Here is a 27327-nt window from a genome sequence, read left to right as displayed (position 1 = left end):
AAAATAAAATCTGTGCTTACGGGGGAGGGTAATGTTTCTTCATTTACGTATTCAAGAAGAACGTAAAAATTGAAATTTGAAGGTAATTGCAGCTTTCAAAGTAGGCTGCTGTTTTGATTGACCTTATGCAGTGATCTAGGGTTGTCAATCATATTTATCAAACGTCAAAAGAAATTAGAGACTTGAAAAGGCAAAGGCATATTAGGTTCTCTTGTCTATCTATCCCTTTGGTCCTGACAGTTCTTGACTCTGAAGGACTGGTGGGTTGAGGGGTTTAGTGTGTGGGTGCTGGGTGGTCATGGTAGCCTGTAATACTCAGGAGGTCAAACTACGTGATCTGGTGGTCCCTTCTGGCTTAAACTCTGACTGTATGACTAATTCTTCTCCCACTTTTCCTGTATCTGGAAATCTGGGGTGAAATCCTAAACCTGTTGAAGTCAATGGGAGTTTTGCTATTGATTTCAGCTGCTCAACAAACATATGGACAATGGTGGTCCAGTGAATAAAGTATACTTGGACTTTCAGAAAACCTTTGACAAGGTCCTTCACCAGAGGCTCTTAAGCAAAGTAAGCAGATAAGAGGGAAGGTCCTCTCATGGATCAGTAACTGGTTAAAAGACAGGAAACAAGGGGTAAGAATAAATGGTCAGTTTTAACAATGGAGAGAGGTAAATAGTGGGGTCCCCCACGATCTGTACTGGGACCTGTGCTGTTCAACATATTCATAATGATCTGGAAAAATGGGTAAACAGTGCAGTGGCAATTTAATAGACGATGCAAAACTACTCAAGATAGTTTAAGTCCAAAGCTGACTGCGAAGAGCTACAAAGAGATCTCACAAAACTGGGTGACTGGGTAACAGAATGGCAGATGAAATTCTGTGCTGAAAAATGCAAAGTAATACACATTGTATAGTTGGGATTATGTTTTCCATACAAAATGATGGGATCTGAATTAATTGTTGCCGCTCAAGAAAGAGATCTTGTCATTGTGGATAGTTCTCTGAAAACGTCTGTTCAGTGTGCAGCAGTGGTGAAAAGCTAACAGAATACTTGGAAACATTAGGAAAAGGATAGATAATAAGACAGAACATATCATAATGCCATTATATGAATCCATAGTACACGCACACCTTGAATACTGCAATGTAGTTCTAGTTACACCATCTCAAAAAAAAAATGGAAGAAGTAAAGAGAAGGGCAACAAAAATACTTAGGGTTGTGAAATAGCTTCTGTATGACGAGAGATTAAAAAGTCTGGAACTGTTCATCTTGGAAAAAAGATGACTAAGGGGGAATATGATAGAAGTCTATAAAATCATGCATAGTGTGGAGAAAATGAATGAGGAAGTGTTATTTACCCCATCATATAACACAAGAACCAGGCTTCACCCAATTAAATTAATAGGCAGCAGGTTTAAAACAAACAAAAGGAAGTACTTCTTTGCACAACATACAGTCAAACTATAGAACTCGTTGCCATGGGAAATTGTGAAGGACAAGAGTATAACTGGGATCAAAAAAGAACTAGATAAGTTCATAAAGGGTAGATCCATCAATAGCTATTAGCCAAGATAGTCATAGGGAGACAACCCCATGCTCTGGGTGTCCCTAAGTCTCTGGCTTCTGGAAGCTGGTACTGGATGACAGGGATGGATCACTCAAAAATTGTCCTGTTCTGTTCATTCCTTCTGAAGCATTTGGCCCGAGACACTGTCAGAAGACAGGATACTGGGCTAGATGGACATTGGTCTGACCCAGTATGTCCTTTATTATGGTCCAGAACTTCAACTCTGGTGCTTAGCACTACCACTTTAACGTTACTCCTTAGCAGTGCTGCTTCATCTCCATCTTTTGCTGAAGCCCTCATGCCTTCATCTTCTCTTTGCCTTACAACTTGCTACTGTAGTATTTCCCAAACAGTGGATTACAGGAAGGGTCTGGTGGGTCATCACCACATCAGCCCTGCCCCCACAGTGCCTATCACTGCCCCCTCACATCTATTCCTTCCCCCCCACCCCCCATTCCCTGGAAGCACTCCCCTGGCTGTGGGGAGAGAGGGGCCAGCTAGAGCTACAGGAGAGGGCAGAACTGAGAGAGCAAGAGACTGGGCGGAGTCGAGCAGGGGACTCGGGGTCAGACTGGGGAGGGGAAAGAGGAGCAGGATCTGGAGGACTGAGAAGGGGAGAGGTGGGTGGAGCTGGGGTGCCATTTAGGTAGGCTCCCACATGATCCTGGGGAGCTCTCCTGAGCACAGAGGATAGGCTGCAGCTTGTGCTCTGAGCAGGCCCCAGTGTTACTTCACAGAGCCCAGCCCACAAAGGAGAACTGTGATTGGCCTGTGGCACTGTCAGTCTCTGCAGCTCCAGATGGGAGGAGGTTCCCCCCCACTGAACCTTACGTACCTGCTGGGAAGAGTACTGACCCATGTGAGAGGGAAGCGGGGTGTCGGAGTCCAGGATGTGGCCTGTCGTGTCTAGTGGTTGGAGCAAGAGTAAGGAATAGAAGCCCAAGGTCAGAGCCAAAGTCAGGAATTGGAGCCGAAGTCAGAGGCCAGATACTGAGCAAAGGGTCAGAGTAGCCTTGAAATGAAGCAAGGCAGGCACAAGGCTGGTTCCAGGGCAGGATCTTTTCTAGTGCAACCATGGGCAAAGGCTTTGAGCAGCTGCTAAACTGCTGCTGCTGGATTTAAGAGCTGGTCTCCTGGCTCTTCAAGCCAACTAGAGGCCGGCAGTGCTTGTTAGATTGTCCAGAGTCTCAGGTCCTGAGTCCTGACCATACCCCCCTACTCACCCAGGTCTCCTAAGGGCCTCAAGGCCAGGTTTCTCAGGGTACTTCCAAGGGAATTCTCACAATAGGTCCGGGGCATGGATGTTCTCTACCAATTTCCAAGACCACTCATCTTTTCCATAGCCTTCCCAGTCCACCAGGTACTGGAGTCTTCCCCTAACTCACGAGGATTCAGTGGACCAAGTGCTCCTCCTGTCTGTGAACTATTATGGGTAGTGGTGGCAGGTTGCAGCAGTTTGGGTGTGGTTTCTCAGTGTAGGGCTTTAAAATTGAACAACTATATCCCGAAGGCCCCTGGGTTTGCCCATTCTGTAATCTTGCAGTGATCCAGATGTTGGTAGTCTAGTTTGGCAGATGGGTGGCTTGGTTTAAGGTTCTGATCGGAGAGCCGCATGTTTTTTCCTGTGGCCTGGATTGGGGTCAGCCCGATTGTCTTGGTCCATATGATGTTTATAGGCTTCTTTGGCAGATTGCAAGTGTTCCTTGAGCTCCCGGTGTTGGTGAGAGGTTCACCAGTGGCTGATACTGGAGAACTTACGGGTAAGTCTGGGTGGAAGCAGGGGCGAATACCATAGTTTGCAAAGGCTGGGCTATGTTAGGTCAAGGCATGGATTGCACTGTTACATGCAAATTAGGCATAGCACAGCAAAGGGAGCCAGTAGTCCTAGTGATCAATCAGAAAGCAGTGAAGATAGTGGTCCAAGGTTTGATTGACTCTCTCTGTTTGCCCATTAGTCTGTAGGACGAAGGACTCAACGCCAAGGAGTCTGAGAAATTCCCACCAGAATTGGGAGATGAACTGGGGTCCCCGGTCTGATACAATGTCTGTTGGTAATCTGTGGTAGCAGCAGATATTTTCAAGCAGCCGTTTCCTGTGCAGTAGGAACAGTGTGGCATGGAGTCTGCCAGCTTTGTTCAGAGGTTGAGGACAGAACATCAGGATTACTGAATGTCATCTGACTCAGGCTCAGGTTAAGGGGCTGTTTAATTGCGGTGTAGATATTCTGGCTCCTGGTGGGTTTTTAATTGCAGAGTTGACATATCCAGAGTGCCAAAACTAAATACAAGATGGAACACATTGTTTAGCATAAGTAGTTAACGCACATTGTAAAAGGCCATTCAAGGTGAAGTAACCTGCATGCCTCCAGCTTTCACCCTGACCACACCACACGATCCATCGTCTACAGCCAAGCTCTGCGATACAACCTCATTTGCTCCAACCCCTCAGACAGAGACAAACACCTACAAGATCTCTGTCAAGCTTTCTTACAACTACAATACCTACCTGCAGAAGTAAAGAAACAGATTGATAGAGCCAGAAGAGTTCCCAGAAGTTACCTACTACAGGACAGGCCTAACAAAGAAAATAACAGAACGCCACTAGCGGTCACCTTCAGCCCCCAACTAAAACCCCTCCAACGCATTATTAAGGATCTACAACCTATCCTAAAGGATGACCCAACACTCTCACAAATCTTGGGAGACAGGCCAGTCCTTGCCTACAGACAGCCCCGCAACCTGAAGCAAATACTCACCAACAACCACATACCACACAACAGAACCACTAACCCAGGAACTTATCCTTGCAACAAAGCCCGTTGCCAATTGTGCCCGCATATCTATTCAGGGGACACCATCACAGGGCCTAATAACATCAGCCACACTATCAGAGGCTCGTTCACCTGCACATCCACCAATGTGATATATGCCATCATGTGCCAGCAATGCCCCTCTGCCATGTACATTGGTCAAACTGGACAGTCTCTACGTAAAAGAATAAATGGACACAAATCAGATGTCAAGAATTATAACATTCATAAACCAGTCGGAGAATACTTCAATCTCTCTGGTCACGCAATCACAGACATGAAGGTCGCTATCTTAAAACAAAAAAACTTCAAATCCAGACTCCAGCGAGAAACTGCTGAATTGGAATTCATTTGCAAATTGGATACTATTAATTTAGGCTTAAATAGAGACTGGGAGTGGCTAAGTCATTATGCAAGGTAGCCTATTTCCTCTTGTTTTTTCCTACCCCCCCCCCCCCCAGATGTTCTGGTTTAACTTGGATTTAAACTTGGAGAGTGGTCAGTTTGGATGAGCTATTACCAGCAGGAGAGTGAGTTTGTGTGTGTATGGGGGTGGGGGGGGATGTGAGAAAACCTGGATTTGTGCAGGAAATAGCCCAACTTGATTATCATGCACATTGTGTAAAGAGTTGTCACTTTGGATGGGCTATCACCAGCAGGAGAGTGAATTTGTGTGGCGGGGTGGAGGGTGAGAAAACCTGGATTTGTGCTGGAAATGGCCCAACCTGATGATCACTTTAGATAAGCTATTACCAGCAGGACAGTGGGGTGGGAGGAGGTATTGTTTCATATTCTCTGTGTATATATAAAGTCTGCTGCAGTTTCCATGGTATGCATCCGATGAAGTGAGCTGTAGCTCACGAAAGCTCATGCTCAAATAAATTGGTTAGTCTCTAAGGTGCCACAAGTACTCCTTTTCTTTTTGCGAATACAGACTAACACGGCTGTTACTCTGAAACCTATCCTGTGTCTGAAGAGGTGTTAACAGGCCACTTCATCTTGAATGGCCTCTTACAGTATGTATGCAGTGTTGTAGCCATGTGTGTCCCAGGATATTAGAGAGACAAGGTGGGTAAGGTAATATATTTTATTGGACTGACTTCTGTTGATGAGAGTGGCAAGCTTTCAAGCTACACACAGCTCTTCTTCAGGTCTGTGCAAGGTAGAGTGTGACAGCTAAATACTGTACAAGATTGAACAGACAGTTTAGCACAGCATGGTTTCAACCTTTTTTAATTTGCGGACCCCTAAAAAATTTCAAATGGAGGTGTGGACCACTTTGAAAATCTTAGACATGGTCTATGAACCTCCAGGGATCCACGGACCACAGGCTGAAAACCACTGTTCTATGGTAATGACAACATTTCCCAGACCCCTTCAACATAGTCTGTGAACCCCCAGAAGTATGCGGATCAGAGAATGAAAACCACTGGTTTGGCATAAATAGCACATATTCTAAGGGACCATTCAAGATGAAGTGGCCAGTTAACACCCCTGCACTCATAGAACAAAAAGGGGGAGCTAGTGAGTTATACATTTTTGTAATAAGCCATAAATCTAGTGTCTTGGTTCAGTCCATGATTTTCAGTGTCTAGCAAAATTCTGAATTCAAGCTCGCAGGCTAATCTTTTGAAAGTGTTGTGAAGGTTTCCTTTGAGGATGAGGACCGATAGGTCAGCTATAGAGTGGTTGCTTTGTGAAAAGTGTTCACCCACAGGTTATATGGTGTTTTTGTCTTTTATCATTTTTCTGTGTGAGTTCATTCAAGATTGTGAATTCATTCAAATGATTGTCTGGTTTCACCCACATAGTCGTCGTCGGGTCAATTAGTGCACTGGATGAGGTATACCACGTGTTGTGATATGCATGTGTAGGACCCATGGATCTTGAAAGGTGTGTTGCAGGGATGTTGATCATTGTAGCAGTGGAGCTATGTCTGCGGGTTTTGCATCTGTTGTTCTGACAGGGTCTGGTGCCACTCTTGAGTAGGTGTGTCCTGATCTATGGGGGACTTGCTTCTGATGATGAGGTTGGGGGATTGTTTGAAGGCCAGAAGAGGGGGGTGTATATCCCGGGACTTTCTCCTCAAAGCATATTCTGTGATATCTGAGTGCCTGTCTGTAGATAACTGATTTCTTGGTGTGTCTGAGGTTGTTACTGTATCTATGCAGGTAGGTGTTGTGATCAATGGGTTTCTTGTATATAGCTGTCTGTAGGGTTCCATTACTGAAGCTAACTGTGGTGTCCCAAAACTTGATGCTGGTGTGGGTGTGTACCAGAGAATTTAATGAGTGGTGGTGGTTGAAGTTGCAGTGAAAATGTATTGGGAAGCTTAAGTCGTCTGTGTTGTGTGTTAACTACTTATGTTAAACAATCTGTTCCACCTTGTATTTAGCTGTGACACTCTGAATACCTTGCCCAGGACTGAAGAAGAGCTCTGTGTAAGCTTGCAAGCTGGTCTCTGTTGGTCAATCTTGTCTCATCCATCTTGTCTCTCTGCTATCCTGGGACCAACATGGCTACCACAACACTGAAAGCAAGCTTTACATTGTAAGAGGCAGTCTAGTAGTATTTCACTTGAAGGGTGTCTGGCTCAGCTGGTGCCACATGATGACAATGGGAGGTGGCATTTATAGATCCTCTCTTTTTCTACATTCTTTTCCCAAAACCTAACTACTAGGGACCACAAGAAAAACTAATTGGTGTTAATGTCCATTCATAAATGACCATTGTGGACTTCACAGCCCCTCCTTAGTCTTTTTGCTTTCAGAGGTTGGCTATCTTGATCCATCAAATACTTTCTGAAATTGCTGTCCTCCCAAACAGACTCTAGTGTCGTGTATATCAGAATCTCTAAGCAGCTGTGCATTATACTTGATCAGCAGTAGAGTGTATCTTTCTCAGCTTCCTGTGATGAAGCACTGTTAATCAAAATGGCTCAAATGCTTAGTACAGTTGTAAACCTCAGACCAGACTGAAACAGTGTCCATGTTTGTATTGGGAAAGATTGTCTGCTAGAGTGTTCAGTGCTTTAGTGACAGGCCACCTGAGCTAAGGTGAAAGTTTAAGTGCCCACTCCTCATGTTGAATGCATCTCTAATTAGCTTTCTGTTCCAAGCTGTAAGACATAGGTGCGTGAGTGATGCCTTGGCCATTACAATAAAACCAACCTGTTTGAAGTGAAATGTCCAGTGCTTTCTGTTACATGGAGCACAGGCACCGACTTTACAATGTACTGGGCGGTGCCCGCCCCCTGGCTCTGTCCCAGACCCTGCCCCCACTCCACCCCTCCCCCAAAGCCCCATCCCACCCGCCTCTTCCTGCTCTCGCTCCACCCCCACCCTGCTTATTCCTGCCCCATTCCGCCCCCTCCTCTGAGCGCACCACATCCTCGCTGCTCCTCCCTCCCCCCCCCCAGCGTCCTGCACACCTCGCGAAACAGCAGATCCTGGCGGGCGGGAGGCGTGGGGAGGGAGGGGGAGGTTCTGATAGAGGGACTGCCGGTGGGTGCTCAGGACTGCCGGTGGGTGCTCAGCACCCGCCATTTTTTCCAGGCCTGGAGCAGCCACAGAGTTGGCGCCTATAACATGAAGAACAAATCAGTTATCTTTATCTAGTTTTGTAATTTATAAGGTGGTTTTTAAAGAAAAGTTGGTATTGTTACCTATTTCTGTTGTTAAAAATGAGTAACACTTTGAGAGCCTAGTTCTGCAGACATGAGTCTCATACCTTTAAAACGATAATCTCTCTCTCTGTGTCTCGCAATTATGAGCAATTGGATGGTAATAATTAACAGTCCTTGGAGAAAAACATCTGCAAGTACACTTAAGTCAGCTAATTTGTCTTTCATGAAAGAATGGAATTTCACAATTTTTCCAAGTTAATATATTTTTCCTTTATTGTGTTTCCAATCTCAAATATTGTCCAGAAACATTTTATGGTATCTTAAGGTCATAGAAGTGAATACATGCCTCTTAATAATGAACAAGAAAAGAGAACATTCTAAAGAAATATAGCAATATTTCAACTCGCACAGTATTCTGACAGAGAACATAATTTTTTTTTAGAGGATATGGTCCCTGTGAGAAATAATAAAAATATATTTTTGCAGTTGTGGATTCCCACAACAAAAAGGGCATGTTTCCATATATGTGTGTACATAGTGTGTCCTCTGTGATGGCTTGTTATGTGAGTGGGGAGGTAAGTGAATATTTATGCACAAATGATATACTGTAAATGGACAAATTTCTGATGGCACAGACATTGGAAACATGAAGCTATTAATTCTCCCCCCTCCTTTGAGATAGCAATCTGGTCTGGTCTAGTTTTAATATCATTGGCAGGACTGAATGGAAGTTCACATTGTGAATATATCTGAACCTTGGCATTCAGCTCAGTAGTGGATCTCTCTTTCCAGCGCTGCCAGTTTGAACAGTCCCAGGCAGACATTCACATTTTATTTATAAATAAGTTCAGCATGTGTGTATCTCCTTCACAACACTGAGCAGCAGACACCAAAGCATGCCAATAGTCCAGAGTAAGAAGGAAATAAGAAGCATATTAGAGAATATAGGGCTCCAATTTCAGACAACACAACAGGAATGATTATTCAAATATGTTAGCGTAAAGTTCATATGTGCGGGCGTATGCATGTACATGTGCGCACGCGCACTACTTGGATACGTGCATATATTTCCCCTTACAGTGCTTTTGACACGTGCTGTTATTTGCACCCCATTTTTCTTTGTCAAATGAAATCTGACATCAGGATGAGATTGTCTCATATCTCTATTGTGTCAGAGCTCAGAAATGAATAACTGATTTCAAAGGAAAATTCCCTTGAGCAACAAGACCAGTGATCATTCTGAGACAATGGTCGGCGAAGCTCAAAGGAAAGATTTCCTGACGTGTGAATTTCACACACCCCTCCCACAGTACTCTTGTTTTTGAGGAGTCTAATTTATCAGAGTACATTTTTCCCTGTTACATAAATCATACATTAAAGTGAAATCTTCCTATCTGAACATACGTACTGTACATCTGGAAAGGTTATTAAACATACCACTGGAATAATAGTTCTTGAAACCAGAAAGTAATTCTGTCCTATTTGGCTCTGTTCTCCTCTCAGCTCCACGCAGTGAATTGGAGTTCTGATACTCCGCACATGTGCAGCAGACCTTCCATTCACATCTTTGGAAGAGCATAGTGCTGGAATGAGAGAATAGGGCACTTCGTTCCTCTGGCAGAAAAACCCATAGGAGGGAAGTGTTTCTGAGAATTCACCTTGGTCCATTGAGAGGAATGTTGGGGAGATGCTGTGTCTTCACTTTGGAGGAAAAGGCCAGTGGAAAGGTCTTTTTCCAAATATATCCCATTTAAAAATATCTGAAATGGCAAAGTGTATTTTTCAGTGGATTGTCCATGGTTCTAAAGAAGCCAAGTCACAGGATGTAATATAGGAGCAGTTTGGTTTAAAAAAGTCAGTGTACAGTCATTAGGGGCCAGATTATGAGCCTGTTATTCATATTAGTAGACAGTTACACAGCTAGTCCCATTGACTTAACGAGAGTTACTCTTGTGAGTAACTACTCATCAGTGTAAGTGAGGTGCTCGCAATCTGTCAGCATAGAAGGTTAGTCATTACTAAGAGTCACTGATAGCCTAAGTGTGCATGTTACCTCTCCATTTCTGATTGTTCTTAGGGTGGTGCTACAGGGCTAGAATTAGAGTTGTTCAGGTGATCTGAATTGTGTATTTCCATAGTTTATCATTTTTCTGATGTGGCACCCTAGCTTTCCATGTTTCCATTTCCATGTTTTCCAGTATTGTGTTTTTGGAGGAAGCTACGCTGAAGAATGAGTCTTCAGTTCTTGTACGTTACTTAGTAGAATACTGAACAATTCTTTATGATTATTAGTTGTTACATTTCAGTAGTGCCCAAAGATTCCAACTAAAGTTGGGATCCCTGTATACTAAGTATTGTGTGAACACACAGTCCCTGGCTGCTCTTACAGTATAAGTAGATGTGATAGACAAGAGATGGGAGATTAAACAGGAACATAAGTGAAAGAACTTGTGGAAGGTCACCCAAAGTCAGAAGTAGAAGTGAGAATTGAATGCATTTCTCTGGGCTCCTACTTCAGTACCCTATAAGAACATAAGAAAGGCCATACTGGGTCAGATCTAGCCAATATCCTGTCTTCTGACAGTGGCCAATGCCAGGTGGTTCAGAGGGAATGAATAGCACAGATAAGCATCAAGTGATCTATCTACTAGACCACACTGCCTTTGCATTGTCCAGCCATGCGAGGAGAAAGATGGGAGGCAATGGATGTTGTTTAATTAGGCCACAACTTTGTTCACTTAAAAATATAGTGCATGGCAATATATTCAGATCATCATTGTTTCTGTAATAATTCCCACATAATCCCCAACCTGGTCCCAGCCATTCCACCGCTGGGACCTCATCACCTGCCCCTTGCATGAAGATTAAGAGACCTATGGGAGGGAGTGAGGGTTGGCTCCCTATTGTACCAGACGTAGAAGCCCCAAACCTCAATTCTGCAGTTCCCTTAAGGGATGCTTTCCTTTACTGCAATGCTTTCCCTCAATTCCACCTCCACCAAGTTCCCAGATATTCACTGATTCCTTCCTTAGTACCGGACAAAAATATACCTAACCCTCAATCAGATTGATGGACCCCATCCTCCTTTAATAACTCAGGTGCCTAGTAAGATACGTTCGAATATGGAATTACCCATCCTCCTTGGATATGTCTGTATTTTGTCACCTCCATATTTACATATCTCCTGATCTTATCCATCCAGGGAGGCTTCACTGCACTGCACCGCACCACACTCTGCCCTGCAACATGTCAGACCAAATAATCTTGGATCTTCCCCAAATTCCTCTTAGCTTTGTTTTTCCGATCCAGGTGACAGAGAGTGCTTCTCTGGGACTGCACAGGATATAAATGTTGCCCCCTCTTCCAGTCAGCAGGAAAGGAGTACCCTCCCCATTCCAGTCCAGCCATTTTCTGCTCCTCCCTGCTCTGTACATGTAAATATTCCCCCTTCATTCATCTCTGCTACCACTTGCAGGGGGAGCTCTTAAAGAGGCAACAACCGTTTTTCTTCCAGCCAGCTGCACAAGAATCCACTGCATACAGTGGTGGTGAGCACATTATCCAGAAAACAAGAAATAATACAATATCCTCTTAAGTGCTTTTTCATGAAGTGACTTTATTTTCTCTAATGAGCTTAGTTATCCATATCTGTCTCTGTCTTTCTCAGATATTTATAGAGCGCCAATCATCAGCGTAATCTAGGTGTCGTGTGTGAGTATGTGTATAATAATTTTAGTGAGTATATGTCTGTGTAGGCTGGCATTAATACAACATTAAAGCAAAAAAAGTGAAATACTTGTCAGGAAATCCTAAAGATTAAGGTTTCTACCTCATTGTTAACTTGCCTTCACTGTAAATCAGGTATATTTTATGGTATGCCATAGGTTTAAAAAACAAAACGAACTATTAAAAACCAAACATAGCATTCAAATTTAACAACGAAATGAGGATGAGACATTGCCACATATGTGCAATACAGGTGAGTTAATGTTGTGGTAGAAATGTTAGCTTTTGGAATATCTGAACTTTTAACTTTATGTTAAGGGTCATTCTATTTTTTAAATTAATTTTCCTGTTGTATTTTTAAAAAGAAAATGCCAAGAACAAAGTGAAAAACACAGTTATAATGCTTTAAACAATAGCTTGGTTCTCCTGAAGTAGTTCATGCGATGAATCTCAGTAGTACTAAAGGTTTCAGAGTAGCAGCTGTGTTAGTCTGTATTCGCAAAAAGAAAAGGAGTACTTGTGGCACCTTAGAGACTAACCAATTTATTTGAGCATGAGCTTTCGTGAGCTACATGTTTCGTGTTGCATCCGATGAAGTGAGCTGTAGTTCACGAAAGCTTATGCTCAAATAAACTGGTTAGTCTCTAAGGTGCCACAAGTACTCCTTTTCTTTTTAAGAGTAAATCAAGTATAATAGCATCTCTTCCATTCAAGTTTGCTGAAATCCGGTTTCACCCTAAATATTATGACAGGTTTCAGAGTAACAGCCGTGTTAGTCTGTATTCGCAAAAAGAAAAGGAGTACTTGTGTACATCCGATGAAGTGAGCTGTAGCTCACGAAAACTTATGCTCAAATAAATTGGTTAGTCTCTAAGGTGCCACAAGTACTCCTTCTCTTTTTCCTAAATATTATGAGACTTTTGAAACCAAGGAATCCGGTTTGATGTGATATAAGACTACTTTGACATTCCATCATAAACATTTTTCCTTAAATATACTTTTTTGCAGTGGCTTTGCCTCCAGAGAAGACAGATGGAGTTTGCAGTGGAGATGAAAAGAAAGCTGGGAAAGAAAGTGACACACGTACAAGTTCCAGGAAACAACTAAAATTTGAAGTAAGTCCCTCGTTTTTGAATGTTGAAATGTACTGAAACAAATAAGTTAGATAAATAGCCTATGGAACAAATACGGCCATCAGTTGTCTGTATGCAGTTCCCATTGATTGTATTGTACATCAGGTTGATATACATCAGAGAGCAGGATTTGGCCTTGAGTCTCTATTTTCCTATTTGCCTGGCTAATGTTCCCTAAGGGGTGGTTAGCAAGTTTTGTTCTTAAGTCAAATAAAGCCTAATGATGATGAGTTTTCCGCAGGAGCTGGAGTGTATGGTAAGGAGAATTTGACATTGCTCTCTACTTGTGAGCTTTTCAAGTATAACTTCATGTGCCACCCACTATGTTATCAAATCCTTATATTGGCTTTTGTAGACTATCATATTCAGTTAAATCTGCCTAGTGTAAAAGATATTTGTGAAAGGTGCCTTAGCCATCAGTCTTTCATGGCTGGGCCTCCAGAGTGAAATAACCTGGACCTTCTACACTGGCAATTCATCTGATTAGATGGAGGGGGAATAAAGATCCTGAGGGGAATTTGTCTGATGGCCTATTTCCTTGTAGACTTATAAACATCATAAAACTGCCAGACATTGTGCATAGTTGGCAGGTTTTGCTTATAAAGGGAGAGATTTAATAAATATGAGCACTGAAACATGCTGTCATCCGGCTAGAGAGTTGTTTGTCTTTCTTGACGAACAGGGAGGCACATTGGTACTGGCAGAAGAGCATGCATTTCATCTCTCTGTGCTCCAGCAGACGTGGCAAACTTCTGCCTTTCAGTGCTGTCAGTCTGTCATGTTAATGAGCTTTGCATTCATCAATTATTATGTAAAAGACCATCTAGCCATCTTGTAATGTTACTGGAACATTCATTTGCTTCTCTGGAAAAGGTTTGGTAGCCCCGTGCAAATTACTTTTTACTGTTTTAAGACCAGCTTTTCCTTGAGAAATGCAAGTATTCCTATGATCTTAGTCATGTTGACAGGCTTCTTTCTTTCTTTCTTTCTTTCTTTCTTTCTTTCTTTCTTTCTTTCGATTTTATACTCTACCTTGAGTAATGGACATTTCACACACGTGAAAGACATGACAAATTACAGTTAACAGTACCCTGATGCTTGAATGTTGGTGGACACCTGGTGCCAGTTTAGGGGGAACTCTACCATACCAGCAAAGACTATGTTTGTTCCCAAGTAGTTCTTGGCATGCCACAAAGGTTAGCACTTGGTACTAGGCTCCATGACGAATGCCGGGAAGATTGCCATGTTACTAACTAAGCAGGGCACATCCTCACATAAAGATCATAGACAGTATGGGACAGGGAACTACTAATATGTGGCAAGAAACCAAGTATTGGTTTGTTCTCAGAATCAAAGCTTTCTAACCTTGTAAGCTAGGGGCTAGGAGAATGGTAAATCTTTCATTTTATGACTAGGTATAAAAGAATCAGAAATGCAAGTGTTGAGACAAGAAGTCTAAATCTGAGGTGGATGTGATTTGGCTTTTAAAGGGGCTGGGAATGTTTGTGTAATATGAAACTGTGTTTCCACAGTAGAGTGTGGGGCACTTGGCAGCTTTCAGACGGGCTTGTTACAACAGAGAGAAGACTGCCTTTGAACTCAGCAGGGGATGGGGGTACTGTTAACTGCTGTAGGGAATTGGTTTCAAGTCAGCAGATCAACCAGGTATTTTGAGCTCTATCATGCTGAAGCTATTTGGAGCTGTTTATTTTACTTACATACAGTGGCTTTTATTTTAATTGTGCTGTAACTTTTCTGTTTGCCTTTTGTGGCTCTGGTTGACTCGGATTGCACAGGTCTCAAGAGAAAGCAAGCGGCTTGCAACCAGGTGACTGGAGTAGGTCAAAGTGCGTCTTTTTTTCTTGGTGGGGTGTTGCTGGTTTTCTTTATATACATTGATTGTTGTAGGCTTTCTTCAAGTCACTCTCTTGCTAGCAGGAGCATGATTAAAGTAAGGATCAGGCAACAGTACGTAGTCTGTGGTAAGGGATTCTGACCTCTCAGTTCCGAATAAAATTCAATTTCTGTAACTTCGATAGCATCAAGAGGGTTGCCAAAGTTAATAAAGTACATTGAGTATCTGCGTCAAGGGCAAGTTTTACCAATGGGCGTTTATACCATGCATCCATTTTGTATTAATGACCATTTCTGATTCAGTGGCATGATGCCTCATACTGTGGGTCTGTTTCTGCCATCTCTTTATTTTCTCCCTGAGTTACGTGGAGTTTTTCTTTCTGACTTTTTGTAGTGGGAAATCTTATATTTTGTTCTAAGAACTTCAGCAGGCAGCTTTCTCATACTTTTGTATTTTGTACAAGTAAAAGTAGAAAGTGTCTGTCTGTTTCCAAGAAGTTTAGCCCAAGGGTTTTAGGAAAGGAACCTTCTTGTCATGAGACTCCAGTGCAGTGGACAGAAGCTTACAAGGAACAAATCCTAAATGCCTCTCCCCTCGAGAAAGGAAGGAATAAAGAGAACTGCTTCTTTTTTACAGAGAAACTGAGCCTCTTCGGCAAGCACGCCTTATGCTTTAGGTAATAAGTTGCTCTTTGCATGTTTCTTAGGAATTGCAATGTGATGTATCTGTAGAGGAAGATAACAGGCAAGAATGGACCTTCACACTCTATGACTTTGATAACAACGGAAGAGTCACACGTGAGGTAAGCAAAGTATAGCTGCCCCTTTGTATACAGCATTTGCTAACAAGAGAAGTGTTTTATAACAGGAACATTTTTTTCTCCTATGAAGTAAACATTTCCTGCCAACTTCAACAGCAGTTTCCATGGACCCTTCCCTCTCAGAAACAAACTCCACCAATAGTTTACTGGTTTTGGAATTACTGTACCACCTTTTAAGCTGGTTGCTGTTTAGTGTCTGGGACTAGCCTTTAAAAGAAATAGTACCGGCATTTGAGGGGGGAAAAATCTGAACCAACTGAATCTCCAAACACATTGTCAAAACAAATCCCTGCAAATGTACATTGTTCAGTCTCCTGCCCTACTTTTCATAATTCAGCTAACCCAATAGCAAGTTTGCTTTCGGAATTTTGTTCCCAATAGTACTGACTGTACCATTCTGTCCCTTTCATGAACGTTGGGCAGAGATCTGTGCTGCCATCTCTTTCAAATTATAGACTCTCCTTGATAACCCTTGTGACACTTACTGCAGCATAGCAGTCAGTGGCTATCGGTAGAAGATGTGTCCATACTAAGATTTTCAGGATGCATTTGTGTCCCTAATAAATAAGGGAACCCATCACAGTATAAGAATATGGACAGAGTGCAGTCATTTTTTTCAAAGTGTACTAACCAGAATGAATCACACTTCATGGAAAGCGTCTTCTTCGAGTGCTTGGTCATGTCAGGTGTATGTGCACTGCATGCACCATTGCTGGAGATTTTTCCCTTAGTGGTGTCAGTTGGGCCCGCTCTAGCGTCTTCTGGAGCCACATGCTTATGTGCCAGTATAAGGGGCACTACCGGCCACACACCTTCTCAGTTCCTTCTTACCGCCCACTCTCTTCCGATCCCACCAACCATCAGCTCCGGCGTCCGGAAGCCGGAGGGAGCAGGGTGCATTGGGACAAGCCCTACCTGATCCCAGTGTCCTGATCTCTGGCACACCACTGGTCCCCAGCACCCTGCCACCGTATGGATGAAGAAGCAGGTACCGCTCCACCCTGGGTGCTGAGAGAAGAATCCTCTTCAGAGAATGTATTGGCTTATCACCTCAGCAGATCCTTCTCCTCTCACCACAAGTGGTCCCGTCACCCAGAGGTCACCAGATTCATCTTCCAAAAGTGGGGGCCTCCCCAGGTGGACTTGTTTGCCACCAGGCAGAGCAGAAAATGTCACCAGTTTTGTTAGCTGCGAAGGCACAGCCCAAGTTCCCTCTCTGATGTCTTCCTGATCTCAGGGACAGACCACCTACTGTACACCTTTCCCCCAACTCCCATGATTCACAAGGTTCTTCTAAAAAATCAAACAGGGCAAGGTAATAGTTACCCTGATACCACCAGCATGGCTGCGCCAGCATTGGCTCAGCTCACACTTGGATCTCTTGGTAGCAGCTCCACTGTCGCTCCCACTCCGTCCGGACCTGACTCACAAGACCCGGGCTGGTTACTTCACCCGAACCTCGCCTTCCTGCACCTACCTGAATGGATGCTGCATGGTCAGGCCCGCTCAGAACAGGTTCAGCAGGTCTTGCTAGGTAGTAGAGAGCCTTCCATCAGGGCTACGTACTTGGCCAAGTGGAAACGTTTCGCTTGTTGGGCTTCTGAACATGATCTCTCTCCCTCTCGATCTTCCCTTAAGTCTATCTTGGACTATTTGCTGCACCTAAAACAACAGGGCCTGGCCTTCTCATCTATTAAGGCGTATTTGGCAGCCATCTCAGCCTTCCAGCCCGCAGTGAATGGCAACGCCAGTTTTGGAAGAGTGCGGTTTCTATCAGCACGTTCATAAACTCTGAGCCCACCTCCTGGGTTACTGCTTGGGAGTCATCTAGCATGGAATGGACATGAGCAAGCACTCGAAGAAGAAAAAACAGTTACAAACCTTCCGTAACTGTTGTTCTTTGAGATGTGTTGCTCATGTCCTTTCCATAACCCACCCTACTACCGCTCTATCGGAGTTACAGACAAGAAGGAACTGAGAGGGTGCAGGGCTGGTGGTGCTATGCTTACACACAAGTGCGTGGCTCCAGAGCGCACTTGAGCCATCCCAACGGATACCACGAAGGGAAAAATGTCCCGCAACGATGCGTGAGGCGCTTACACACCTAGCATGGAATGGACATGAGCAACGCATTTCGAAGAATAGTAGTTAACGGAAGGATACTAACTTAAATTTTTACTTAGATTTAATGCAATGTACCATCACTGATTATTTGCAAAGTCTCGTTCATTGGCTTCTGTGTCTTTAAACGGTCAACTGTAGGCTTCATTCTCCTTTTGCTTTTAAGTCAATACCTTTGAAAATTAGCAAGTCTTGAGTGAACAGGACTAGGAAAAATACTGAAAACGTGGTGGTAATAGACAAGAAATGGTGCTAGGAGTTGTCCATGAGACTGAAGTGGAATTTCTTTTTGTGTTCACAGTAAAACTATCTGCCAAATGAGGTTATTGTGCAGGTTTTTGAGAAGAGTATCTAAAAGGAGAACCATTGTTAAGATTTATTATTTTATATTATGGTAGCACATAGTGTACTCACATGAAATCTGGACCCCAGTGTGCTAGGCACTGAGCAAGCACATAGTAAGACACAGTCCCTGCCCCCAAAGAACTTAATATCTAAATAGGTGAGAGAGAGAGAGAGAGAGAGAGAATTATCCCTATTTCACAGATGGGGAGCAGAGGTACAGAGCAATTAAGTGACTTGCCCAAAATCATGCAAGAAATCGGAGGTAGAGCTGGGAATTGAACCCATATCACCTGAGTCCCAGGCCTGTGCCTTAACCACAAATGGAAGAATACTCAGGGGTGTCCTTTAAGCCCATGGCTGGAATTACCGTTAATGTCATCAGGAGTTCTATGTGCTGAACATACAGAGCATAGGCTTTTCATTATGCATACAATAATTATCTGTGACTTTTGTGGTACACCAGAGAGCTTAATTTGACTGTACTTAGAGAATGTTTTGCAGCTACATTCTAGCTCTGCCTACAAGAGCAGACAGCATATTAACTGAAACCAAATCTGTGCAGGGACTGAGGTCTGGGGTTTGCTATATTCAGTCCTGAATCTGTGCCAAATATTTGTCTTTTAGCCCAAGGGACCACGTAGGCTGATAATTTGCAGTTCTTCATATATGACCATGGCTAGAAATCAAGAGTATATACCAGTGGAAAGCTTTCCAACTGTTTACAACACTTGTTTTTGTCCCAGTAGGTTGCAAGATTCTGAATCTTAAAATTGTCATTTGGATTATCCATCTTACTTGTTGTATGATTTTAATGGTCACTCTTACACAAATACAGGTTTCAGAGTAACAGCCGTGTTAGTCTGTATTTGCAAAAAGAAAAGGAGTACTTGTGGCACCTTAGAGACTAACCAATTTATTTGAGCATAAGCTTTCATGAGCTACAGCTCACTTCATCGGATGCATACTGTGGAAAATACAGAAGATGTTTTTATACACACAAACCATGAAAAAATGGGTGTTTATCACTACAAAAGGTTTTCTCCCCCCCCCCCCCCGCCCAAACTACTCTCCTGCTGGTTATTTGAGATAGAGACCCCAGAAAGTTAGGAATTCCAGTTTTCAAATGGCCTGCAACTTCTCAATCTGGTGGGTCTTCAGATATGGCTGTCACAATAATGGGCTTGATCCCGCAGTCTGGTGAACATCCTGCCCCTGATCTAGCAATACATTTAGCACATGCTTAATTTAGAGCATGTGAATAGACCCATTAAAGACAAAGGACACATGCTTAAAGTTTAAGCATATGCTTAGGGCTTTGCCGGATCAATGACAGGATGGTCAGAGCATTGGAGGATCAAGCCCAAAGTGAGAAAGATTGTTGCCTTCTAACAATGCTTGGTTGGCAGATAAGTGCAAATGCTTTCTGGACCAGTAAACTTTCCAAACAATGGTCCAGAACTGGTGATCAAAATAATATCACCACTCCCAACCTCCATTTGCTGTGAAGTTTTCATTGGAGCGGCTCCTGGATTTGTTGTTTGATTTAATAGTAGGATAAAATTTTATTTCATACTGGAAAAGAGATTCAGAATGTAATCTATTGTGTCCAGGTGTTTGTGCCCACCATCTTAGAGTATCTGACTATCTTTGAAACATCTCAGTTTAGTTGGTGAGCTATCCATGTTGTTTTGTAAAATGAACGTTGTACGATCACAGTGTTGCATACTTAATCTGAACACAATTCAGAAGGCCCAGGGACAAGGTTGTGAAAAGAGATTTAGTGATTTTGGAAGCCACAGTTTTTCGGTGCCCAACTGAGACACTTTTAAAGGGCCCCTGATATTTAGTGGGTGGGGATTCAGCAACCTTTACACCTCTTTCAGATGTCTCAAACTGGGTATGCAGAATCAGTAATTGCTTTTGGAAATATCGGCCGTTATGTCCAGAGAGTTTCTAAATGATACATACAGTGTGAAAACAAATTCAGTGAAAGTCATTTAGATGGAGTGCAACTTTTGTTCATGGGCTAAACATCTTTTGCATTAAAATGACTGTATTCATTTTGAAAATTCTAAACAGGATGGGGATTTGAGAACTAGATAAAATTCCCCCAGGGTTTTTCACAAAGACAGATCTTCATAAGAGTGTTCAAATTCCATCTTAGCAGGATTTCTTCTGGATCTTAACATCTTCTGAACTTAATGTGTCTTTGATTTTCCTCTTGAGACTAAAAGAAAAGGAGTACTTGTGGCACCTTAGAGACTAACCAATTTATTTGAGCATGAGCTTTCATGAGCTACAGCTCACTTCAGACTGTTATGGTTTGTGACTTGGTCTTTACAATTAGAAGTTCAGATCTAGTCGTTCTTCTTTGATATGATATCACCGTGTATTTTGGAGCATAATTATTGGGATGGCAAATTATAAAATTAGCATTCAATATCTGTACTTATAATATTGTTCTTAATGTTCTGGCAGAAGAGCATTTTATAGTCCTTTTGGTGTGGGGGGAGATAACTTTCTCTCTAATGTGGATATTATAAAACTTAAATAATAATGTTTCCCTTCATTCCATAGGGCATTAAGAGTCCAATTCATTATGTACTGTAGGCCTTTTGAGAACTGACAGCTGCACTATAATTATCTTCACATGGATATTTGTAATTGGACTTGAAACTTGATAATTGAACTAATGTGTTGTGATCCATGAGGTTTTATGTTGAGCCCTCTGAATATAATTATACTTCTGAAATGCCAACCCCTTTTTTCTGCTATCTGCTCTGTCTCATGAAGGTTGGTTTTGTCAGAGGATGGTTACGCAATTCTAAACATTCAAGAAAGTCAGTTATCAGGAGTAAAAAGCAGGGGGTTTTTAGACTGCATGCTGGGTGGTTACCAAATGATGCTCTTTCAGATCCCAAATATGAGCATTTCAAAAATGATAAATGAATATAAAAAATTGATGTTTCAGTAAAGAAACATACTATCTGTAATGCTGGCAAATCCAGACTACAAACAAACTTCTAAATAAGACATTTGTACTTTTCTCTGTGAGCGGGAAGGGAAAAGAATCAATACAAATGTTTCTCTTCATCTATTTTTAAGTGTTCCTTGACTATTACTTTAAATACCCAATTTTCTCTCACATTTCCTACTTTTTTAGGGTGTGTGTGCTATTTTTCCACATATTCCTCTTGGCAGGAAGGTGAAGGGTTGTTAAGTACATCTGCATTCAAGACTCAGCCCCACACTTGTGCTCATTAATAGCACTCAAATCTGACCCGGAAAAATGACAGAAGAAGGCAGCTGGCCTCTGGGGCTGGGGGTTATGTTATTGAATTAGTCCTTAACCTTGATCTTGTAACTTGGTGGTTTTTGCTACATTTGTCACCATTTTGCTACCATTGGTGCAACTCCAGCTGTGGGAGCAACCAGAAGGAGGAGGAGATGAGTTCTAATGTAGATAAGGTACTGTTGCTTTTACTAGCCTTTTTAGAGCAATTCTATATAAAAATCTCAGCAGTGGCTGCAACTTTGTCAACACTAGAGCCCACAACATTGCTACCACTGCTGGATTTGCACCAATCGGAAACATTAAGAAAAAGCTCACTGTAGACAGGGTCCTAATGGTTTGATAACTCCTTTAGGAGACCCAGACACACGTCCCGTCGTCCATGTCTTTCACAGCTACGTTTTAATAGTCACATATGAAACTGGATGGCTGTTCTGGTTCAGGGTCAAACAGATTATTTACCTTTTACTTCTCTTCTCTGTTTAATTAATTTGGAGGGGAAAAAACTCCTCCTCTGGTATCCAGAATCGCTGGTTTACTAACTAGACCTAACGCTGACAAGCAGGTCTGAGATCTGGAAATACCAGGAAATATTGTCCTTCTCAGTGTGTGCCAATTAGCATTCCTTAGAAGCAAAAGATTAGTACCCTGAAGGAGGACTTCCTCAATCAAAATCTGCTCTGAATGGAATCAGTGCATAATATTTGAATGTCAGTTTCTGTTACTTTTGTTTACTAAACACATTAGACTTTCTTAATGTTCTCAACTACTACCAGCCAGTATCTTATCAGCGAGTCATTAATTGTGTGGGAGAAATGTTTGACAGCACCGTGTATGATAGAGCTATATTAACTATACACTTCGTAATAATTCCAAAGCAAACACTTTCTGAAAATCCTGTTAACCATTACTCTTGTAAACATACTTTTGTAATCAAGCTGCCTTGTCCATAAAATATAATGAGGTGAAAAATACACAGCAGTTAATACATTCTCACCTTGGGGAACCCAGCTGTAATGAGACACACGCATATTCTGGGTATGACATATACCAACTCTTAAAACAGTTTCAAAAAGCATTAGTTTTTTTCTTTTAAGAAGGAATTTTATAGCCTAATTTTGTTACATCATAGTAGCAATCTCAGTACGTAGTTTCAGTAGGTATCTCAGCACATCAACTGAAAGCCACCAGAAAGTAATTTATAATGACACAGCCCCACCTCCAAATTCTTTGTTTTTGCTGGTGTTATGAGAGCTGGATGAAAAACGAGGAAACAACTTTATGAAAAACGTTCATGTTTTTTCCTTTTCATAGCAGTCAAAATGAACTGGGTTTTTTGTGTGAATATTACGCCATATATTTTAATCAAAATTATTATTTTTTTCATATTTGGAAACCATTTCGGTAAGTATTTTGGTAAAAAAATGTATAATTTTGCAAAAATGAAAATTTTTATAGTGACAATTTTTCACAAAAAGTTTGTTTTATTGGGGGCATGGGGAAATGCCATTTTTGTATAGAAAAACTTTTCATGCAAAAAACTTTGACCAGCTCAAAGGATAATATTTTCCCTGCCTTAGGCATTTTCCAAAATTGTGGTTTGTATGTCAAGGAATTTAGGTTTTTTTTTTGGTAATTGGACCTGTAGAGCTCTATGGGGCTGTGAGGTTTCTTGAGCGTGTTTGATTGTGCACCAGAAGAAGTTAACTGGTTGTACCTGACTGTTATCCTTAGTTCTTGACAAGTTTCTTCAGGAGGGGACAATTTCGCTGATGTGCTCGATAGCTGGTGCATGGAATGTAAAGCTGTGTCAACACCTGTAGATAGCTGTTCAAGGGATTTGAAGTCAGATAACAATCAGCAGAACAGGCTGCAAGGGTGAGCATAAATTGCCCAGTTACCATGGCATGTTACATGAAGACGAAAATTCTCCTTAGAGAAAAATGTAAGGCATGTTTGGAAGACCTTTATAGGCTTTGTAGCATATATCGTGATGGGCCTGGTGCCAATAATTTGGGAGAGACATGAGCCCCACAATAGTTACCCTAGAGACAGCGCTGTGGGGAAACAGCTTCAGTCATAGTTCAAGGCTGATGTCCTGCTGACAACTCATTCTGAGTCTTCAGTCCTGCAAGGTTACCTCAGGAATTTGGATGATTCTCAGGATCTCCTTTCTAAGGAGGTACTGTCAAGCAGTCAGGAGGCCAAGAGGTCTGATTGCAGGAGGCAACTCAACCAGAAAGTTGCCAGGGCAGTAAAGTTGGTGGTTGCGTGAGCTGGTTTGCCCATAGGAGAGCTGTCAATGTACAAGACCCCAAATAGGGAACATGAGTAAATGAATCCCTTAATAAAAATCTTGGTGGTGATATCTAAGAGACAGGTGATAAGAGTGCAAAGAAGTGGATTAGGTTACAAAAGGGTACTTCTGATCTTGATTGGCTGGTTCATGCCCATCTGAAGGGTGCTTTCATTGAGTTCCTGATTGCAAAGAAGTTCTTATCCTCATGGAGGGAATTAGATATTAAAACTTGGGGAGCTTGACAAAATACGAAAGGCAGCAACACAATAGAAAAGCACAGTTTTAATGGGACTGTTGTGCAGTATGTTAAAATGCCTGGTGGCTGGATAGACTGAAGTAATTTGGGATAATTCAAACCCGTTTGGTTGAGAGTTGCAAATTTTTCAGACCTGATATGGGTGTAGATATATTGCTGGCTCAGAGAGTACATGATGTGTCTTTATTACAGGTGGCCTGCCTTGACAAGGCCTGGGAGTACTTCCTAAAACGTTGAGCAAGGGGTTTGTTGGGAAAGACCAAGACTGTGAAAGAGGAAAAATAGGGACCGCATTTGGGTGTGTGGGGGTTAGGCAGCCCCCAGTAACAGAAACAAAATCATTTAAAAAGCCGATGGAAGTACAGAACTTCTGTCTTTGCATGTTCTAGAGTAAAATGAGAGGGGTTAACAAGCAAATAGTACAAGCATATAGGATATTGGAACAAAAAAGGGAGATTAGGTTGTTGGGGACAAATGTATGAGCGATAACCATATTAAAATTGGCAGTACACGAAACGTTACCTGTGTTGGTTATCCGTATCCAAGGCAGGGAGAACGTAGTGGCAGAATACTTGTTGGGGAATGAAACAATAAGGTCTCTGTTCAGCAAAGCACTTAAATACGTGCATCAATCCCATTACAGTTAAGGAGGTGCTTAAGAACTTTGTTAAATAGACATGGCTTGGTGAATCGGGATCTGGGTGCATAGTATGAGACCTTCCAGAAGTTAGTTTAGAAAGGGGGTATTCCAGTGGTAGCTCTGTCTTGGTTTGGTTTTGCTTTTTTGTCAGCTGCAATCAGAACTTCAGCCTGTGAAGCTTTCTGTTAGGTGCTGCTCTTTCTGTTAAGAGACTTTCTAGTAGGTTTGGGTAAGTTTCAAGACATAATGAAAGTGTGAGAGGAGAGGGTGGGTGAGATATTATCAGTCAGTCAGTCATTCCCTGATGCAGGCTTTCAGGCACCGATTCTTGTCAAAAGGATGAAAACAGGCCACCAGCACAGCTTATGACAGACCTTATACCTTTAGGGAGGAAAGACCAGAGAGATTTCTGTGGAAGGAATGGATAAGCTGCCAAATTCCACTCTATTTCTACCAACGTAAGGGCTTGATCCTAAACGTTGAAGTCAGTGGGAGCAGGATCAGACCCTAAATCTGAAGTAATTCCACTGACTTTTGTAAAGTATTGCAGAGGTTGTAAATCAGGGCAGAATTTGAATCTTCTCCATTAGACCTTTCAGGCTAGAAAAGGTGGAGCCTCACCTACTGTAAATCATTTGCCTTAGCCATAGTTTCAAGTTTTCCTGCATGTTCCACAGAAAGGAATATGTCTGTTAACTGCAAAATATTCAGCGTGTGCAGGAGATTAGTATTTGACTGTCTCTTTTAACGCTGGCTAGATAAAGAGGGGAATATACTACATCAGGTTAAACTGGTGTGTCTGTTAGCGCTCACCTGGGCGTGCTGAGCTTTGAGGCTACATTTCTAAGGGTTTGAACCATGAGTGAATCCTATAGAATTTGAGATTTTATTGAATGCAAGAACTAAGTCTCCATCTTTCTCAGAACCAGTTTTGTTATATTTAACAAAGGCGCCTGGAAAAGGGCGTTGTTCTAGGATAGGTCTAGGATCAGAGAGACTGGTAGATAATTTATTACAAGTGTATTCAGTGGGACCTTTAAAGCCTGCTGGGCTTGATACACTTTGATCCTAGAATGGTGTCCATGACAGGACTGTCTGGTACTGATAGAAATAAATAATAAATGTGGGTTAGTTCACTCAGAGAATTGTCTCCATCGCAAGTAAAGAGCAAAGCAGTAGATCTCCTACTCATCTTGGCAATAGCTAGGTAGTATGGAGTAAGGACATTTGTGTAATGTTAATGAATGCTGACTGGTTTGGATAAATATGAGCTGACTTGCAACACCGCTCCTAAAAGAGGCTATGTTCCACCCATACATCAAGTAAGAAGAATGCGGATTCAGTAGTCCTTCTGTATGAGACAAATGACTTATTTGAATTTGGTAATGCTGCTTCTGATCAGCCTCTGCTCAGTAAAGCACTTAAGCATGTGTTTAAGTCATGTTTACGTCAATGGCACTTACTGTAAAGCACAAACTTACGTGTTTTGCTGAATACAGATGGACTTAATCTCATACTTAAATAAATGCTCGGCTGAACTGCAGCTATGGAGAGGAATTCTGAATTGCCCCTACACTTGCAATTTCTAAAGCTGCCGTAATTGAATTATGAAGCATAGTTTTTTATCCCACCTATTATGAGACTGCGTAATGGTGATGGTAACCTAAAGAGAGGGATATATTCAGATAGGCCTGAATCTGAACACCAGATTTCAACTATCCTGAACTTTGGGTAAGTTCAGATTCAATTCTAAATGTTGTGACTCAGGCCTATCTCTGTAGTGTGTTGACCCAAAACACCCGCATTGTTTTGAGAAATTTGGATCAATCTGATTCTAGATGTCTAAAACTCACCAATAATGTGTTCTGTGGAATCTCTAGATATCAAAAGGGAATCACAGGAAGCAAACATCTTCCTGAGGCCAGGATTGGTTATCTATCATGTGCTGTGGAAATTGTGGATATGGGTCTGCTTTAAAAAAAAAAGGAAATACTTGTTTGGGTCGTGCAAACTCTGTTTTCCATTGCTATATAAATAATATTTTATACCTTCGCTGTATTTAAGATAATAGAGAGAAACTGGTAGGGAAAACTGCTAGTTAAACAGCTTATGGTGTGTGTTTGGAAAATGTGAATAAACTATGTGTTTTTTCTAAGGGTGTTTTGATCTATTCTGTCCCATTTCATAACACTTACGCCATTTGAGCGTAAGGAATATGGAAGAGACGGTCATATGCTTGAAACACTTCTTGTATAGCTTTCACCTGATGTCCTAAGATCGGATGTATTTATCTGTAAATCCAGCAGGGAAACGTGGCTAAGGGTATGCCCATTTGAGAAACAGAAGACTTGATTCAATGAAGCTCGGTACTTTTGCGAGGCGCTGAGCACCCTCAGTTCCCTTTTGAATTCAGTGAGATTTGAGGATGCCTTGGCACCTAATTGGTCCAGAATGGTTAAATTTGTCAGTACCATAGGAATTGGTTCTTCACCCGTTTTTACAATATTATTTTTCTGGTTGTGTTTCAATCCCAATTGTAGGACATTACAAGCTTGCTTCATACCATCTATGAGGTAGTTGATGCATCAGTAAACCACTCCCCTAGTTCCAGTAAAACTCTGCGAGTGAAGCTTACTGTGGCACCTGATGGAAGTCAGAAGAAAAAGAGTATCTTACTAAACCCTGCTGGTAAGCACATGCTATATTGCCCTGTGAAATATTGCTAAAATGTTTCCCCTCAAAGATTTCAGTTCACATTTCCTAGCAGAAAAATCAGTTATAGGGACACCTGAATCAAGAGCAACTGATTCTGGGCATGTTGTAATTTCTAACTGCCC

At 42.0% G+C, this 27327-nt stretch overlaps 1 protein-coding gene across 1 annotated transcript in view; it reads left to right on the top strand.

Annotated features, from left to right (window-relative positions):
• Positions 1-27327, top strand: part of NKD1 (NKD inhibitor of Wnt signaling pathway 1) — a 149057-nt gene that overhangs the window by 106115 nt on the left and 15615 nt on the right. Inside the window, exons 5-7 of the mRNA XM_048816750.2 lie at positions 12738-12844; positions 15424-15519; positions 27031-27178. Of these exons, the coding sequence (XP_048672707.1) occupies positions 12738-12844; positions 15424-15519; positions 27031-27178 (351 nt within the window). The remainder of the gene's footprint in view (positions 1-12737; positions 12845-15423; positions 15520-27030; positions 27179-27327) is intronic.

This window comes from Caretta caretta, chromosome 12, assembly GCF_965140235.1.
Source record: "Caretta caretta isolate rCarCar2 chromosome 12, rCarCar1.hap1, whole genome shotgun sequence".
Lineage (NCBI taxonomy): Eukaryota > Metazoa > Chordata > Testudines > Cheloniidae > Caretta > Caretta caretta.
This window is presented reverse-complemented; position numbering and strand designations above follow the sequence as displayed.